The sequence below is a fragment of the Dunckerocampus dactyliophorus genome, chromosome 1 (genome assembly GCF_027744805.1).
Source record: "Dunckerocampus dactyliophorus isolate RoL2022-P2 chromosome 1, RoL_Ddac_1.1, whole genome shotgun sequence".
Taxonomy (NCBI): domain Eukaryota; kingdom Metazoa; phylum Chordata; class Actinopteri; order Syngnathiformes; family Syngnathidae; genus Dunckerocampus; species Dunckerocampus dactyliophorus.
In genome coordinates this window covers 23,485,025-23,505,100 of record NC_072819.1, presented here as the reverse complement: position 1 = coordinate 23,505,100, position 20,076 = coordinate 23,485,025, and the positions used below count along the sequence as shown (strand labels likewise).

The 20,076-nt window shown below is 40.7% G+C and overlaps 3 protein-coding genes across 11 annotated transcripts in view; 1 reads left to right on the top strand and 2 right to left on the bottom strand.

Moving 5' to 3' along the window:
• The window catches only part of LOC129178107 (nephrocystin-4-like), a 254,373-nt gene that overhangs the window by 94,955 nt on the left and 139,342 nt on the right, over positions 1-20,076 (bottom strand). For all 9 annotated transcript variants that reach the window (XR_008569753.1, XR_008569754.1, XM_054769957.1 and 6 more), the window contains exons 11-13: positions 18,175-18,224; positions 1,529-1,666; positions 607-752 (exon numbers count right to left, since the gene is read on the bottom strand). Coding sequence is in view for 7 of the 9 variants with exons in the window: in XM_054769957.1 (XP_054625932.1) it covers positions 607-752; positions 1,529-1,666; positions 18,175-18,224 (334 nt within the window). In the remaining 2 variants the exon portion in view is untranslated. The remainder of the gene's footprint in view (positions 1-606; positions 753-1,528; positions 1,667-18,174; positions 18,225-20,076) is intronic.
• LOC129192803 (high choriolytic enzyme 1-like) lies at positions 1,992-2,786 on the bottom strand. Its single transcript, XM_054797143.1, has one exon. The coding sequence runs from the start codon at positions 2,781-2,783 to the stop codon at positions 1,992-1,994; it is 792 nt and encodes a 263-aa protein (XP_054653118.1). The 5' UTR covers positions 2,784-2,786.
• Positions 7,162-7,950, top strand: LOC129178124 (high choriolytic enzyme 1-like). The gene has a single exon (XM_054770000.1). It carries the CDS (start codon positions 7,162-7,164, stop codon positions 7,948-7,950), a length of 789 nt encoding a protein of 262 aa, XP_054625975.1.

The following is a 20,076-nucleotide window of genomic DNA, read 5'->3' as shown; positions in this document are numbered from 1 at the left end:
TGTTATGTTGCCGTAAAAATTGCAAATGCCGTATATACAGTATTGTATAATCCATCCATCCATTTTCTATACCGCTTCTCCTCATTAGGGTGGCGGGGGCATGCCGGAGCCTATCCCAGCTGACTTCGGGCGACAGGCGGGGTACACCCTGGACTGGTCGCCAGTCAATCGCAGGGCACACATAGACAAACAACCATTCATACTCACATTCATACCTATGGACAATTTAGAGTCTCCAATTAACCTAACATGCATGTTTTTGGAATGTGGGAGGAAACCGGAGTACCCGGAGAAAACCCACGCACACACGGGGAGAACATGCAAACTTCACACAGAAATGCCCAAGGGAGAACTGAAACCAGGTCTTCACGATCTCCAGGCTGTTACTGTGTTGGCCAACGTGCTAACCACTAGACCACCGTGCGGCCCGTATTGTATAATATAGAGCATTTTACCACATAAAAACATCACATTTGCATCTAGAAATAAAATCTTACTGTATATGGGTTGTACTGTTAATATGATTGCATAGTGTAGTCTTGCTCAGAAGACTTAAAATGACAGATAACGACTTTCAGGTGAAGTAAGACATCAAAAGGCACACACCTTAGTGCAGTCATCCCCATAGTGATGACAGGGGCATGGACCGGGGTGAACGGGAGCTCCTGAAGTTCTTCGTGGTTAGGTGACCCATCTTTTACAGGCTGAAGCTCCATCTCTAAGTGAGCAATATTGCTGACAGCTGAGCAGGCCTAAAGAGTAATGACATACGGATATAGAGCGATAGTTGAGTTACTGCAAATTATAACCACAATACAATTTGCGTAATGGTTATTTTTATCTTTGTAAAATAATCACTCTTGTGGTTGATGTCATTAGATTGTGCAGGTGTACCTAATGAAGTGATTAGCAGAGACAAGGAAGCTTTTAGAGGCAAAATGCTGATTCTGTGCAGCAGATACCTACAACTACTGTAGGGGGTGAGCAGGTTATCCTTGCTTCATTTCTGGAAAATATTCAGTAATTAAACTCAGAGCAGTCTAGCTGACGTCTTCATTTCTGCTTCCCCTTGGCTGCAATGATGAGACTTTTTTCCCCTTCAGCTCTATAAAGCTGGTTAGCAGTTACAGTAAATCCAGTTAGTTATATTCAGAGATCATTTTGCATTGTAATGTGTTGTCTCTCAGGTGGAGGTTGTTTCAATTAAGTCATGGATGTAGAATTTTGAAAAATTGAGTAAAATATACTGACAATTTTTGGGTATACACAACATAAAATACAAAGTGTGCTCCATTGCACACAGCATCTATTGTTTCCACGGTCAATGTTCATAAAGTTGTGTATAATGTAGAAATGGATATGGACTGTATATTCGCAAAAAAAATGACAACACAGCATCGTGTGTGTTTTAGTGAACACTGCTACCGACCGCCATCAAAAGCTCCCTTCCTTTCTTTCTTTCGTTCTTTGCATGTACCATCTATATGTTTTGTGCGTGTATGTGAGGGCATCAGGATGGAGATCTTACGACATGTGATGGCTGGTCGGCAGTCGGCGACAGGGAAGGACGGAGAAGAGAAGGAAATGACTGTTGCCATGGCAACTCCGAGCTGGAGTGGCTGCTGGTCGGGTAGCATGAAGTAGCTGCTAGTTGAGACAGTGAGAGCTGAAGAGAAAAATGAACTGCTGTTATGTTAGGACCCAAATGTAAATCAATAACATGGCTCATTCTCCTTTTTTCTCAGATGACAAACATTTATTTATTTTTTATTTTACCACCACCAAATCTCTTATCATAATTAAAGCATTAAACATATTGAGGCAGGATTGGTACATTTGCAGTGATTTTATTGTACTATAGTAAACCAAAAACATGACGTAACAGGTTTTGAAGAAATAAAAGAATAAAGAACAAGTGTGTTGCATTGGTCATCAAAATCAAAATCATCTTCTAAACAACGACTTTGACACTAAATAGGTCAAAAGTGCTGTTACGGGCAGCTGTAGAGCAGGTTGATTCTCATGATGTCCCAGTTGGACATGCCCCGTCTCTGGCCGATATTGATGCCGGGGTTGGGGATCGGGGTGATGGTGTCTTTCCCGTTGGTGGAGAAGGCCGTTTTTCCATAGTGCATGACAGATGAGTAGTCATAGGGTGTGTTCAGGTTGTTGGTGTCCTGCTTGTAGAAGTTGAAGGCCATCTGTGGGTCAATATTCTCCCAGTTGATTCTGACGTAGCTGTCACGGTCACTCCTGGTCTGCTCGTGCTGGAAGCCCAGGGCATGGTTGATCTCGTGCTGGATGATGCCGTGGTAGACGCAGCCCTGACGGTTGATCGACAGCACCTGTCCACCTCCCTGTCTGCCCAGATCAGAGAAGCAACCGCCTCTGCTCTCAAAGCTGATGTAGTCGTACTCGTTGCGCCGGGGGACGAAGCGGATGCAGGTGCTGCCGTGGAACGACCTCATGGCTTTCTCAATTTTCTGTCTCTCAGAGCTGCTGAACTGAGAGCTGATGGCATAGGGGACCTTCACCAAGCCGTTGGAGGCTTTCTTCCACAGGCAGCTCTGAGACCAGCACTTCAAGGCATTTCTGGTTTTGGGAACCAGCATGTCTCCTTCCAGTAGGATCTCATTTGTGCCTCTGTTGGTGGTCAGAATTGCGGTGGTGATGTCAACAGTGTCCTGGTCTTCTCCTGGGGATTCTTCAACAATTTCTTTGTCCTGCTGAGCCTGAGAAAGGCCAAGCAGTAAGAGCATGAGCAGGCTGGCAAAGGGACTCATCTTCAGCTTGGTTTTTGTTCTTGGTTCAGTTCTGCTGTTGGGAGACTCTATGAAGACTGATGTCCTCCTTGGTTAAGTCTGGGGTCTTTATACTCTGCTTTACAGGTGTGGCTACGAAGGATTATGGGTTAACGGCCATATTGCTAGGCCTAAATAAGCACTGGCTCGGATTTCACTCACAATCCTTTTAGTTCAACATGGTATGTTTCTCTAGTCATTTCATCTTAACAAGTTCAATGTTCACTCAACACTACCTATATTCATATTTGTACGTAAAAACTTGATAGAAGTTTTGAGGGAAAAATACCAAATAAAACAACAGTATGTTGCCCTGCCCTGCCCCCCCTTACCATAGCATCTATGTACCATAGATGAGGTACATTGTCAATCTCTGGGTGGAAAAAAAACTGTGGTAACAGCTTATTTTTGCAGATATTTGAACACTGTGCAAGTAGTTGTCACTCTGTGTGGATGATTTTGAAGGTTTCCACATTGTCTGCATATATCCCCTATTGCTGGGATTACTACTATAGTAGCACTCCGACAATAATGTGTTTTCCACTCTGCTCCAGGAATGTCTTGTTCATATTTTAGTAGCCGATCTCTTCTCACAGTGCCCTGTTTCTCCAACACCTGACATTTATGGTTATGAATGGCATATGCCATTCATCCATTACCATCACCTCATGTTGCAGCATGATCATGCACAGCCCCATGTTGCAAAGATCTGTACACAATTCTGTACACAATTCTGTTCAAATGCCAGGTTTTCGTGATGTAAAACAATGACAGCAAGCCAAATAATTTCACAAATCTTTCCACCTTTAATGTGACCTATAACCTGTAAAATGCAATTGGAAAACAAACTGAAATCTTTCAGGGAGGTGAAGTAAAAATAAACAACTAAGATAATGTGGTTGCATTAGTGTGCACAACCTTTTATAACTGGGGATGTGGCTGTGTTCAGATTTAACTAATTACATTCAAACTCATGTTAAACTGGAGTCAGCACACACCTGTCGCCAAATAAAGTGCCTCTGATCAACCCCAAATAAAGTTCAGCTGTTCTGGTAGACTTCTCCTGACATTTTTGTAGCCACATATTCCAGCACAAGCAATGGTCCGCTGAGAGCTTCCAAAGCATCAGAGGGATCTCATTATTCAAATATATCAGTCAGTTGAAGGCAACAAAAGAATTTCCAAGAAATTAAATATACCATGGAACACAGTGAAGACTGTCATCATCAAGGGGAGAAAATATGGCACAACAGTGACATTACCAAGAACAGGATGTCCGTCCAAAATTGATGATAAGACGAGAAGAAAACTAATCAGGGAGGCTGCCAAGAGGCCGAGAGCAACGCTGAAGGAGCTTCTGGAAAGTACTGGCTGTGTAGTACACGTGACAACAATCTCCCATCTTCTTCATACAGTATGTCTGGGCTATAGGGTAGGATGGCAAGACGGAATCCTATCTTACAAATAAAAACATCCAAGCCCGGCTTAATTTTGCAAAAAGACATCTGAAATATCCCAAACGCATGTGGGGAAATGTGTTATGGTCTGATGAAACAAAGGTTGAACGTTTTGGACATAATTCCAAATGGTATGTGTGGCGCAAAAACAACACTGCACATCACCTAAATAACACCATACCTACAATAAAGTATGTTGGTGGCAGCATCATGCTTTGGGGCTGTTTTTCTTCAGCTGGAACTGGGGCCTTAGTCAGGGTGGAGGGAATTATGAACAGTTGCATATACCAGTCAGTGTTGGCACAAAATGTTTGGCCTTCTCTTACAAAGCTGAAGATGAAGAGGAACTTCATCTTTCAGCAAGACAATGACCCAAAGCACACATCTAAATCAACAAAAGAATGGCTTCAGCGGAATAAGATTGAGGCTTTGGAATGGCCCAGCCAGAGTCCAGACCTGAATCCCATCCAACATCTGTGAGGAGATTTGAAGAGGGCTGTGCAAGAGAAAAACAGGAGATGCCCTCACAATCTGTCAGATTTGAAGCGGTTTTGATGACAGTCCAAAAAGCAGCACATTTTGGAGCATCTCTCTGAGGGTCGCAGGAGGGGACATCCGAGAGGATCCATATGTTTCTCCTAAAAGACGGTGCGTGTAGCACGGGTAGTCAAAAACACCGCTATGGTGATGGGGGGGTAGCGGGAATGTAAAAAGAAAAAAAAAGGAGGAAATAGGGGACAGTCACGTCGGAATATGCGGCAGGAAATACACTTCTAATAGCGGAGACGGCAGCAGTGGTGTTCCCGCTGTAAATGATGATGACGTGGCTGTGTTTGCGTGAGAGATGAGGAAGAGTATCACAAGTGGATTAGTCATTTTGATGAGCCTGTTGGGTATCGTGGAGACAGGGATATGACAATTTCTGAACCTGGTGATGTCATCATATGCAAATTAGATGAGTTAATTTATTTCCATCACAAACTTTGGGTCATACTGATGATTTTTTCTCATTTACAGTATGCCTTTATCTCTAACCATTTTCAAGCTACAACCGTTTGAAATAGTAACATCAAAACTGAATATTTTCTTGAATAAAACTCCTAAAGGTGCCGAAAGGGTTCATTCAGCCGTACAATTTGCTACATTTAAGTATGCTGGAAATTACACAGAAAAAAAATAATTTACCTTAAATTACATGATGTTTTTGAACACGGCTCCTCATTGCTCATAATAAAGGTTTAAAGCGTGATTCGAATGTTCTACTACTATTAAAGACACTAGTGTTTTTTGTAATAATCATTTGACAGCCCTACTATATATATATATATATATATATATATATAAAAGAGCACAGCCACGACTCATCCAAGAGGTCACAAAAGACCCCACAACACCATCCAAACACCTGCAGGCCTCTCTTGCCTAAGTTAAGGTCAGTGTTCATGACTCCACCATAAGAAAGACACTGGGCAAAAACAGCCTGCACGGCAGAGTTCCAAGACCAAAACCACTGCTGAACAAAAAAACATTAAGGCTGATGATCCCCAAGACCTTTGGGAAAACACTATGTGGTCTGACGAGACACAAGTTTAACTTTTTGGAAGGTGTGTGTCCCATTACATCTGGTGCAAAAGTAACGCCACATTTCAGAAAAAGAACATCATACGAACAGTCAAATATGGTGGTGGTAGTGTGATGGTCTGGGGTTGTTTTGCTGTTTCAGGATCTGGAAGACTTGCTGTGATAAATGGAACCATTAATTCTGTTGTCAACCAAAAAATCCTGAAGGAGAATGTCCGGCCATTTGTTGGTGACCTCAAGCTGAAACCAACTTGGGATGTGCAGCAGAACTATAATCCACAATACACCAGCAAGGCCACCTCTGAATGGCTGAAGAAAAACAAAATGAAGAGTTTGGAGTTGTCTAGTCAAAAGTCCTGGAATGACCTTAAAAAGGCGCTTCATGCTGGAAAACCCTCCAATGTGGCTGAATTACAACAATTCTGCAAAGATGAGTGGGCCAAAATTCCTCCACAGCGCTGTAAGAGACTCATTGCAAGTTATTACAAATGTTTGATTTCAGTTGCTGCTGCTCAGGGTTTTTTTTTTCTTTTTGCTATGGTCTTAAAATTCTGATCAGCTGATGAACAGCCTATTTCAGTTTAATGGTTGTTTGCAATAAATTGTTTACTCAAATTTTGATTGTCTCACACTCATTTCTTCTTTTTGCATTTTGAAGCTCAACTTACAACATTTTAAGATACAACAGTGCACAATGTAAATTTTTTCAATTTTTCCACTGGTCTTTTTAAGATTTTGGTCAGGAGTGTATATACATTTATATATAAATGGTAAACCGTGAAAAAAGAAGTGTAAGTCTTGAGACACAGGAAAAACAATAAATAACATGTATTTGCCATGCATGATGTAATACCAAAACAAGCCTGGTCATCCTTGCAGCACTTTGTAATGATTAATCACATTGAGTGACATCATGACCAATCAGCAGTGACATATCCTGTATCTATTCTAGTCTAATGATGCATCACCAGTGACTGAAAAGCCAGCCAATTACAGTGCAGTCAGACTGTGTAGAAGTAGGGACTTCAACAGAAATACAGCACAAAATAATTTAAGAAATTTTACCAATGACTTGTCCAACACAGTGAACCATGTCTACATTGTTTAGCTGTTGTAACAAGAGATAACATACCATGTTGATGTAAAGGGATTGTCAGTGGAGTCCACCCTTCAGAGGTTTGTTTAGGCCTAGCAATGTTCCCCCAACCCATAATCCTCCGGTAGCCACACCTGTACAGCAGAGTATAAAGACCTCAGACTGAACCAAGCAGGACATCAGTCTTCAACAGCAGAACACTACTAAGCTAAGAACTACGCTGAATATGAGTCTCTTTGCCAGCCTCCTGATGCTCCTCCTGCTTGGCCTCTCTCAGGCTCAGCAGCACAAAGAAAATGGTGAAGAAGTAGCAGAGGGAGACCAGGACACTGTTGACATCACCACCGCAATTCTGACCACCAACAATGGCACAGATGAGATCCTACTGGAAGGAGACATGCTGGTTCCCAAAACCAGAAATGCCTTGAAGTGCTGGTCTCAGAGCTGCTTGTGGAAGAAAGCCTCCAACGGCTTGGTGAAGGTCCCCTATGCCATCAGCGCTCAGTTCAGCAGCTCTGAGAGACAGAAAATTGAGAAAGCCATGAGGTCGTTCCACGGCAGCACCTGCATCCGCTTCGTCCCCCGGCACTATGAGTACGACTACATCAGCGTTGAGAGCAAAGGCGGTTGCTTCTCTGATCTGGGCAGACAGGGAGGTGGACAGGTGCTGTCAATCAACCGTCAGGGCTGCCTCTACCACGCCGTGATCCAGCATGAGATCAACCACGCTCTGGGCTTCCAGCACGAGCAGACCAGGAGTGACCGTGACAGCTATGTCAGAATCAACTGGGAGAATATTGACCCACAGATGGCCTTCAACTTCTACAAGCAGGACACCAACAACCTGAACACACCTTATGACTACTCATCCGTCATGCACTATGAAAAAACGGCCTTCTCCATCAACGGGAAAGATACCATCACCCCGATCCCCAAATCCAACGTCCGTATTGGCCAAAGGCACGGCATGTCCAACTGGGACATCATGAGGATCAACCTGCTCTACGGATGCTAACACTTGTGACACCCTGAGTGCCAAAGTTATTGTTAAGGGAAAGACATTTTTGATGACCAATGCAGCATGTTCCTAACTCATTTAAAATCTGTTCTAGCCAAAAGTGTCCTTAATGAATCAATAAAATCAGTGCAAATTTAGTCATTGCCTCTTCATACGCCACTAAATCATACAGTATTTGATTGGGATTGGGATCGGGATGAGGGACATGTAGAGAACAGATAACATGGTAGTCTTTTATTTGATAAACCATATCTAACATAAACATAAACAAAATTGCTACTTCCAGCTATCCAAGTGCCACTGTCTCTGACATCACAAAACTAACACCCGAGGAACTGGCAAAACACCAAGGGGTGAAACATCAGATGCTTCATGTGGGTGCAGTGGATGAAACCTTAAAAAAAAAAATACTTGAATGAACTATTTGAGAGTCTTGATAAAGTGGCAATACCAACGTTCATCAGTGAACCAAACATCAACAGGAGGATGAACAAATTCAGCCGGCTGCTTCAGCTGAACACATGGCTGTCCAAAGCCTGTGACTGCAGAGGACTGCACTTCATTGAGAATTTCAATCTTTTCTGGCAAAGAGAAGATCTTTTTAAAGGAAAAGGCCCACATCTGAACAGAGTTGGAGTGAGAGGACGGATGAATAACCTCCTCCATGCTTCAAGGCATTACAATGGGCCTGCACCAGATCCTGTGCTGCCACTGAGAGATGAGAAGAAGAGCGAGAGAAGAACTCCTGCCTCTCCACCCAAGGATCCAGCCACAGCAACCAGAGCCGCTCCTCCAGAATACAGACCGCCGGTTTCACATGCAGCAGCTCCTCCCTCACCTTCACCACAGGCCTGGGACCCACCTGTTGCATCTACACCCTCCGGAGATGCTTCACTACTGTTGCTGTCTCCACCATCACCCATGAGATTTTCAGACCGTCTGGAAAACTTGGTGAAATCAGGGTTTAATATGGTTCCCCTCACTCCTGACATGGCAAAATCAAGGATTCTATCCCCAAAAAAGAAACGCGCCCTTCTCCCTCCTCAGGCCATTCCATCAACCAAACCTCCACAGCTTGGCCTGCACCATCGGCACACGTAGCTGTTATTCCCAACAGCGTCAATGCTGTTGTCTACGACACTAAGGGCCTCTATGTTGCTAAAGCTCATATCAACCAGAGGCCCAGGGAGGCTGCCATGGCTTCATGCACTGTTAAGGTAATTTCATGTAAGGTAATGCCTCATCGATGTTTTGTGTCATTACTGCCACCTGGTGACCATAATATTTTATATCACTTGTATTTCAATATGTTTTGACTAATAAAGCATAGTCGACCACGAAACAGCAATAAAAAATCAATTAATAATAATCAATTAATTAATTAATTTCTGAAATTAATTACACTCAACAAAAATATAAACGCAACACTTATGTTTTTGCTCCTATTGTTTATGAGATGAACTCATAGATCAAAAACTTTTTCCACATACACAATATCACCATTTCTCTCAAATATTGTTCACAAATCTGTCTAAATCTGTGATAGTGAGCACTTTTCCTTTGCTGAGTTAATCCATCCCACCTTACAGGTGTGCCATATCAAGATGCTGATTAGACACCATGATTAGTGCACAGGTGTGCCTTAGACTGCCCACAATAAACGGCCACTATAGCGAGGGATGATAATCAAACTGCGATATTCTGAGAGCCGACTGTACAGTTTGTCTTGATTTTCTCTACGTATGTTAAAGAAACTTTATGATCATTGACACTCCTACCAAACCATTTCAACTTTCCACCTATTTACCTTTTCACCTGTTTTCATTTTATCCACAAATTGGCCAAAGAATTGACTAGACAGTATTGATATTTTAACAGTTTTTTTAACAGTATTTATATTTTATGCGACTGACTGAAACACTTGATTCTTTGTAAAGTACAAAAATACATGGGCAATGGAGTACATAATTCTCTGACAGGAGCAGCGTTGAGTTTAAGTGGATTTCAACTACAGCTCAATTTAATCAGATGCATATACTTGTAGGTTCAATGATCAATGATCGTATTTGTGCATGTTGGGTCGGTTTGTGCTACTGATTGGTCATAAATGTGCAGATGGCAGGATTACGAAGAATAGAGCTGTACAAAAATCTAGCTGTGACCCAAAATTAGAACATTTTTTGGAAGTGTAATCCACACCATGTGTGGAACGATGTGATCCTCACAGAGCTCAGAATTACACCCAGGTCAAAAATCAGGGTAGTCCAAAACAGAGGGGAACCAGGTGAAATGGATGTTCCTTCAACAAAGCAACAAATTGCCAACTTCGTACAATTAAAGGAGGTGGATGTAGACATTGACACCATCGATACTTGTATCCCACTGTAGTAACAACACCACACCCGTCATAATTGTTAAGTTCAGCAACAAAGATTTCAAAAGCGCACCGCTGAAACAGGGGAAACAAGCTGAAAGCTACAAACGTCTACATGAATGAGCAGCTGATAAAACGCAAACACTTCGCCAAGAAAGCATGAGACTTGAGGAAGCAGGAAAAGACACTTGGAGCATCAACAGCAAAATCTATATCAAGCTCAATGAAGGACCAGGAGAAGCAGAAGTGCTTGTTGTGAAAGATATCAACGATCTGGATGAATACTGAATACTGTAAAATCATATCACCATGACTCCAAGAAAAATGGAGGATACAACCCACAAAGAATGAACCATGTAGTTAGAAGAATTACATTCAATATCATTGATATCATGATATCATAGTTGCAAGGACTTGCGCAACAAAGTACTAGAATTGGGAACCCATGTAAGTACATTCAATGACAGTCGGCAGGAGAGCAAAACCTGGGAGTGGATTCAGAAAGCAGCAGGGAAAAAAAGGAATAACTTTTTGGTGTTTCGTTTTCTTTAATTTAAAACAAACCAAAAATAAATAAATAAATAAATAAATAAATAAATAAATACATAAATAAATATTATTATAAGTATTATTATAATGCATGTTGTACATAGGAAGTGAACATATGTATGAGCTATGGATGTGATACAAAGAGGGGCAAGGATTAAATGAGCTCTGCTGTGGAATTGTGAATTGTAATATGAAGCATTCAATGTAAACTGCATGCATGTTCGAAATAAACCATAACCATAACCATGTGTACAGTGTGCGAAAACCAGACTAATTCTGCAAGTGAGTGTTCTTAGGGATTGTTGTAAGCCACTGTATGTACAGTATTAAAAGCTAACTAAATGTTGGCAGTGGGATGTGTATGTCTGTTTGCCACCTGCCTGAAATCTAAACAGTGACAATGAATGTGCAAGCCTTGAGACAAGTTTCAATAATAAATAACATGTTTGTGCCATGAATTACAGTATGTGCTACTAAAACAAGCTTGGTCTTGACGTTGATCCTTGCAGCTCCTTGTAATGATCAATCACACTGAGTGACATCATGACCAATCAGCAGTGACATTTATTGTATCTATTCCATTCTAAACTAATGATGCATCACCAGTGCCTGAAAAGCCAGCCAACTACAGTACACACTGTGTAGGAGGAGGGACTTCAACAGCAGTGCAGCACAAATTCATTTAACCAATTTTAACAAAAAAGTTCAAATTTGTTCAATGCAGTGAACCACGTCTACCTTGTTTGGTTGTAGTGACAAAAAAAAAAAAAAAAAACATACCATGTTAAACTACAAGGACTGTTAGTGGAGTCCACCCTTAAGAGGCTTATTTAAGATTAGCAATGTGGACCCTGGCCCATAATCCTCCTGTAGCCACACCTGTACAGTAGAGTATCAAGACCCGAGACTGAACCCAAAGAGTCTCTCAACAGCTGAACTGAAGATTAGTCCCGTGGCCGGTCTGTCGATGCTCCTCCTCCTGCTTGGCCTCTCTCAGACTCAGGACAAAGAAAATGTTGGAAGTACCTAAGGAAGACCAGGGCACCATTGACATCACCACTGCTATTCTGTCCACTAACAGTGGCACAGATGAGGTCCTACTGGAAGGAGACCTCCAAGGAAGGACCACTAAGCTGCCTGTGGAAAAAGCTTCCAAAGGCTTGGTGATGATTTCCTATGCCAGGGGTGTCCAAACGTTTTCCCACGCTCCCGACGCCCGCCTATGGAAAAGTCAGAAGATGTGGGGGCCATTTTGATATTTTTTTATTTTGTAAAAAGCCTAAAAAAAGACATTTATATGTCTTTGAAGACAAAACCATGTGTTATACTTGATACAGCATATTATTATTATTAGCACTTATTGTTACACCTTTTTTCTTTTTTTTTTTCTATTTCTGCTAATTTCTAGAATGTGCCGCAAGCTAATAAAAAATGAGCTGCGGACGGCAAATGGCCCCCGGGCCATAGTATGACACCTCTGTCCTATGCCATGAGCACTCAGTTCAGGAAACAAAAAAGGCCTTCTCCACCAAAGACACCATCACCCATCGATATTGACCAGAGAAAGACATGTCCAACTGGGACATTATGGGGATCAATATGAATCTGCCTACACACCCTGTATAAACATGAAATAAAGCAGTTTTAAAAACACACTGTAATACAGTGAACTGTATCACTGGGTAGAAATGCTTCTCTATTGAAAAGGCAATACCACAGATGAGGGTTTTCATATAATATTGTCATTAGGCTATAATAAGACCAATGGATTAGGATGGTACACCCATATGGACTGAATGCTGAGAAAGCATTGTGCCATCAAGGATTCCAGGTAGAAGGTACACATGCTTCCAAACTTGCATGGCCTTGATCTTAAAATGATTATTGTGTGTGTGTGTGTGTCTACAGTACATATTTAAAAGTCACATGCTCAAAATGACTGCTGCTTTCAGTTGATGCATAAAAATGCATTAAAAGCAGGGATACTTAATTGTCACTATAACCTTGACCGGACCCAAGAAAAACTCCCCAGAGGAATAATTAAACACTCTGCAATGCTTTCAAGCATTCGGTCCGTTCAAATGTTTTTATTTCGATTCCCAGTTTCGATGCCCACTTCGCTGACTAGGAAAAATAGTCTATAAATGACGTCTGCCTCATGCCAATGGAACTGAGGGTTTCAGGATACTAGCTGATGTTTGGTGTAAACAAAGGACCGGAACTACAGCTAGGCTGTTTACCATTTGCACAGTCTGTATCTGTTAGCAACAGTCAAGGGACCTTCTCAACTCAAACAACACACTTCCGGCCTTCAAAATAAGAGCACCCCTGTTTACTTAGTGTAAACAAAATAAGGGTATAATAAAAAAAAAAGCTTACACCAACATTGAGGCAGCAAACAAAGTATACTACTTTTCAAAAGTAAACATCTTTTGTGAAAGTGTAGTCTTGTAAAAAGAGACTTCATAACATTTATATTCTTAAGTTGGATAATTTGATATTTATATACTGGTTGAAAATAGCTCGGTAAGAAATTCGTAGTAAAGACAATAAAAAGGTCACATTAAACAACTTATGGAGAATTTCAGAAATTTAATCCAAAAATAATTCTAGTTAGCACCCTCATTTAAACTATGCAAACTTTTATGACCCTGCCTTTTAAAAGCATTGGAATCGAGAATCTTTAGGAACCGGAATCGAACGGAAAACTTGAAAAACTTTGTTAAGATAAAATTAAAGACAGACTAAATTAACCTTTTCAAATATTTATTAAATATTAGTGAAACAATAACAAATTGCAATAAAAATGAAAGAGAATATGAAAACATATTTCTAGTCTGTTCAACAGTTGTTTGATTACTCTGCTTTACCCTTATCTTAAAATTAGTATCATGATCCCTGCAACTTGTGTTGCGGCTACATTTGTCCAGGTCACTTGTGTGAGTGACAGGAGCTCTGACGAGCTTGTGGAGAAGTCGTTTTGCCTCACCTGCTGGTTAAAATGTATACATCCCTAGACCCAAAATACTGTATAAGATACCCATTTTCATGTTAAACAGTTACACTGTAATTTCATGATAAACAGTTTCATTTACTGACACAAATGTATCAAATCATCACTCCAAAGGCTTAATTTCCCTTCAGTACATACTTCAGTACTTCCCAGGGCCCCGATAGTCATGTTGGTGCACGGTCCTCTTCATCGCGGTTTGCAGCATCAATTACGTTTGCATCTTGACTTTGAAAACCAAAGACAGAAGCGCCCACATAAAGTAATGGAAGCTGGAGCACAAAAATCCCGAACCCGACCACAAGACAATGCAACATATCATCAACATGGACAAAGTCAATGGCTGGCCCAAATGTTGGCTATAAATACAACAGAACCATTAGCATTCTGCACAACTGCAAACAGAGTGCCAAAAATCAATAATGTATGCAAGCATGAGAAAGTTGTCAGACAAAACAAAGTCTGCCGGCAGAGTCAGAAAGCGACAGCCTTGTTTACGCTTGCCATCCCTGAAAGCTTGCCATTGATTAATCAGTGCTTGACAGCCATGTTGACGAAGAGAGGAAAATTTGTCAAACAGGAAAGTAAAATGGTTTTAATTGGTTGAAACAAGTATTTTCATGGCTGTCTTCAAAAACAGAGGAAGGGGGAAACAAAGAGTGCATTTGTGTGAATGTGGCTGCACAACTAGTCAAGATGAATTTTAGGGTGCCAACAGCAATGACATGGCTTCACACATTGACTCCCGTTTCATCTCTCCATGCAAAGACTTGGAGCCATTAAAATGATAGATGGATACATAGCGGGATAGATTTATGATGTGCGCACTCAGAGCAGCCTCAGCAATAATGACTTGTGCTTCACACTCTTATTTACTCAGCCTTTCATACAGATGTAGGAGGTATACACAGAGACGTATGCACTTCAGTCATCAGTCGGCTGATAGAACATCTGATGTATCTTCGAAGTGTATACCGGCTTCTACAGTGAACACTCTGCACACTAGATAATACACTGCTTGGCTACGTAATGAATAGCTTCTCATTTGTTTAACAACCATATGAAAAGACGACATGAAAAAGATGTCAGATGGGTCAAATTATTGGCAAGTACTAAACTGGAAAATTACTAAAATTGGGCTCAGGACTCGGGGTGTGACTATATAACAAACTATCGCAATGCACGATGGATTATCGATACGCTCTCGCTGTGTATTGATTTTTTTTATTATTCAAATATATATATTTGAATAATGGCTATATATATAATTGAATATATATTCAAATAATGGCTTTCACCGTTCCTCCTCAGTGAGTTGAGACACCATTTTACATGCAATCCAGAAAGTGTTCCTCATCAGAGCGGCACAAAGATTGGCGAAAATTCCGTCACAGAAGAAGGAAAGTCAAACAACGGCACGATGGAGGACGCGAGCAGCTTAAAATCAAAAGTGTGGACTCACTTCGTCTTTCATCGTATGGATGGATGAAACAAAGCTGGATAAGGACTTGCAATAGGTAAGAAGTGTATTCATGAAAATACAACATACAGCTGACACGACAAACGTGCAGATGAGTCAAAGAAATAACAGCAGCTGAGGAGAAACCTTGCTTTTAAAATGGTCCAAAACACAACAACAGTATTTGCAGCTCAATACATCTCTGGTGAGTTAAAGGCTGTCCTGACAGCATATATCACTGGGTGTGCCTTGTTATACTGTCTACAAATGTAATAAGGAACCACAACAACATTAGCGTTGGCATTAGAGCAACAGGCTAAGCCAGGTGTCTACCAGTAGCTCAGGAGCTACCAATAGCTTGTCAAAGGGTCAAAAAATATTTGCTTCCACTCTTAGTCATTATGCCTCTATTAAAGGACAAATTACCACAGCTATATATATGCAATATAGCTGTACTCTGCAAAATATAAACTATGAATTTCTTTTTGTTTTTGTTTCACCCTATTGAGATATTATCGTTACGGTGAAACATCCATCCATCTTCTATGCCGCTTATCCTCACTAGGGTCGTGCGTATGCTGGAGCCTATATCAGCTGACTTCGGGCGAGAGGGGGGGTACACCCTGGACTGGTCGCCAATCAATCTGGTCAATCGCAGGGCTCATATAGAGAAACAAACATTCACACCTACAGTATGGACAATTTACCGTCGCTAATCATGCATGTTTTTGGAATGTGGGAGGAAGCTGGAGTACCTGGAGAAAGCCCACGCACGGGGAGAACATGCAAACATCACGCAGAGATGCCCAACGGAGATTTTGAATATTATCGTTAACCATGTATCGCAAATCATATCGATCTTCCATTGTTAATTCCCTTTTTTCTTGCCATTTTTGTAGGAACAAATTACTTATTGTACTTACTCCAGTATAATGTTGTTCAACTGATGTTCACGAGGGTATAGCACCACAGTGTGTTCCGAACACTGTTTTTATGGATTAGGTATTAGTTGCAACTGCCAAGGCTTGAGCAACCTCCATTTCTACAGAACAGCTTAAAATTGTTGATCCATTCTGTGGTCCCTGAAACAGGCCTTTTTGTATAAATCAGAAATACATATTATTTTTCAGTTTTGGGTAACTTTACCTTTTTTTTAACCTCTGGCACTTCAGCACTTATCTTTGTACCATTTCAAGCTATTCATTGGACTTGAACGACTTGAATATCAATAAATAACTGGAAAAATTGAATTGTGGTGTTGTAACACGTTTGACCGGTAGTGTATGTCACACACGCCAGTGACCAAGATTTTCTAAAAAAACAAAAAGGGTGTCTGAAAATATCTTATATCCGTGTCAATATGTTATTACAACTCCAATTTTCTTTTTTTTTACCGATATCCAATGATGATATCCAACGTATCAAAATTTTCCAGCACTTCAATACCGACATCAATATCAACTGATACCGATACTGGCAGCAGCTCTTCCCTCATACTAATGTCAGGTCACTTCTCTGGAATCACATTGTGCTTCTTTTACTGTGTTACAACTGGGTGCATTTCACAAATAATCAACAAAAAATTAACAAATAATTTACTGCAATACTGCAATATTCACTTTAAGTTATAGAAAAAGTGTCATATTTATTTTTAGACATTTTCTCTCAACAAAATAAGTCATTAAAGATCATGACCAATAGTCAACTAAAATAACTCTTCTCCTGTTAACAAGTAAGACAGGTTAGACTTCACAAGTAAGAATCCAACTGAATAATGCTGGCAACAACACAATTTGGAAAGCTGTAGGAATAAGGTGAAGTGCAAAGTATGAAACTCTGGACAAACGCAATCAATAAAATTATGAACTGGGCTCATTGAACACGTCTTCAGTCGCTTATTCTGCTGCATGTATGCGAAATGGGTGTGAGTGATTCTTCCTGAGGTGTGATATTAAAGGAAGACACCTTACTCACCCCTTGCAGCGCTTTACAGTCATTGCAAATTGCACATTTGAAATCCGCTAATAATGATAATAATGATAATGATAATAAGAATAAGAATAAGAATAAGAATAAGAATAAGAATGAGAATGAGAATGAGAATGAGAATGAGAATGAGAATGAGAATGAGAATGAGAATCAGACTGAGAATGAGATAATTCCAGACCGCGGGCATAGGCTACTGAGCTAGCAAACTTATTGCTGTGTGGCGCACGATGGCATCACTCGAGCGCCAATGTCATTATCGCCAGAAAAAACTGATACCATTATCGGCTGCTAATATCAGCTGGCCAATATTATTGTACATCCATAATTACAACATTATTTCACATAAAATGGCAAATTTGTCCTTGCAATATTTTGTCATATGTATGGTACAATGATAATATGGTGCTTCACTTTTCCTTCATCCATCCATCATTTTTCCATGCCGCTTCTCCTCATGAGGGTCGCGGGGGCATGCTGGAGTCTATCTCAGCTGACTTCAGGCAAAAGGAGGCATACACCCTGGACTGGTCGCCAGCCAATGGCAGGGCACATATAGACAAACAACCATTCACACTCACATTCATACCTATGGACAATTTAGAGTCTCCAATTAACCTAACATGCATGTTTTTGGAATGTGGGAGGAAACCGGAGTACCCGGAGAAAACCCACACACGGGGAGAACATGCAAACTCCACACAGAAATGCTCAAGGGAGAATCAAACCCAGGTCTTCCCCATCTCCAGACTGTGACTATGTGGCCAACATGCTAACTACTAGACCACCGTGCGGCCACTTTTCTTTAAGTTTGGGCAAAGATCAAACAACAAAGATCCTTACCTTGGGCCCCTGTGGTGATTCTGGAAGAGTTGCTTGACTGTAATTCCGACCTGCAAAATACATGCATGAAAAAAAAAAATATCTGAGGAACAATCAAAGAATCATAAGCAACGTAAAATTAAATCCTTGTAGATTCTGTTTTGTGTGGTGTGCTGGACCTCTGACATGTGACATTTCACGGTTTGAATTAGTTTGAATCGTAAATCTTGTCTCACTTGCTACTTAGTTATAACAAGTGGAAGAGTAAGTGTAAAAATTAATTCATGAACAATAATCATCATTTTGGTGCTTTTTTATGTGACGAGAAGAAGTGAAAATTAACTAAAATGAATTGGATGTCCATCATCAAGGACATCAAAACTTACTTATTGGTAATGTGAGTTGTATGTTGGAATAAAGCTGTCAGTCGTATGAAAGGAAAGTCATTTTTGTTGTACATGAAATACAAAATAGCTGCTACTGATTTGGGATTGGTTTTAAATAAGTTTGCACTGATTGCAGAACAAAACACTGAATCAAAATTAGTAGCAAATCTATCCGCACTGATTTGGATTTACTGTAGGTATCATGGTGCATTTAAATGGTTCCTGAGGTACGTATGTGCTTTGTCGCCATGGTAATTCCAAAATGAAAGCTATGGCTGCATCTCTTTGTCCTTCCTACTCAACGTCGCGCTCTGTGCTGGAGCTGGACTGGTCTTTGGGAAATTGTTTGGTCCGCCTGGGGTTTCTCACTGTAGCTCCCATCTGTTCAGACAGCACGCACACATTTGCCCCTGCATTCCCTCGTCTTCTTCTAACTAGACATTTTGGATTTTACGCCTCAAAAAATCCATTTGATTTTGACGTTACTTTTCTTTTTCATGCAGTGTTTTTTACTGTATTTCTCTGAACATATCTGATTTTGTTCTCGTTTTCAGCTTCAGCTTAACTTTTCCCCAAGCTTCGTCAAGTAACTTTTGTCATGGAAATTGCAATTTTTTTCTTGGAATGTTTTTTTTTTTAAATATTCCTTTTTTTTCGACAACATTTTGATTTTATTCTCATGGTATTTAAACTTTATTCTTGTATTGTTAACATATATTTTTTCTTTGGTAGCACTGAAATTACTTTTCACTGAAATTCATTTTCTTTGGTGGCGCTCAACTAGAGCAGACGTTCAATCAATCAAGACTTTTCAAAAAGTGCCTCGATTTAAAGAAAGGCATAGATCCATTTTGTTGCTCTCCTCTAAACACATGCCTGGATCATTTTAAGAGGTTCTTCTGAGCACACTCCAGCAAATAGACTTTGCCAATAGGCCGTTCTGAAGGCCCTGGCCATCACTGTTCTTTTTTCTCCCACAGTAAGTTAACAGTTTCATTAACGGACCCAATCAGTGAGCATAAGGCTAGGACCCACTCACATTCTTCTGTCATTGGAATTGAGCGGCTGTGTGTAGTGTTTACTACGTTCTTAATCTTTTCACTGCCAGACATCAAGCAAATATGGTAAGCAGTTTGGAGGGGGGGGGGGGGGGGGGGGGGGGGGGGGGGGGGGGGGGCTTCAGTAAGAAATGCAAACAGTGGCACATAATTTATCTTCAGCTGTGTGCAGGATGTAGAATATGTAATCAGGACTTTAGAGCTCAGGAGTTATTTTTAGAGAAAAATGATGTTTAACTGGGAATATGCGCCTCGGTTTGAGAAATCCAGCAGCGTTGATTGACATCCTGCACAAATACTAAGATCGTTGAACCACAGACGTACATCGCAAAGTTATCATTTCAGACTGGTATATTTCCAAATAAAACAAAAATAGCTAAAGTAGTACCAATTTTCAAAACTGAAGACATCAATTCACAAAGTACTGACCAGTTTCTTCATTGTCACAATTTCCTAAAATCATCAAAAAGCTATTTAGA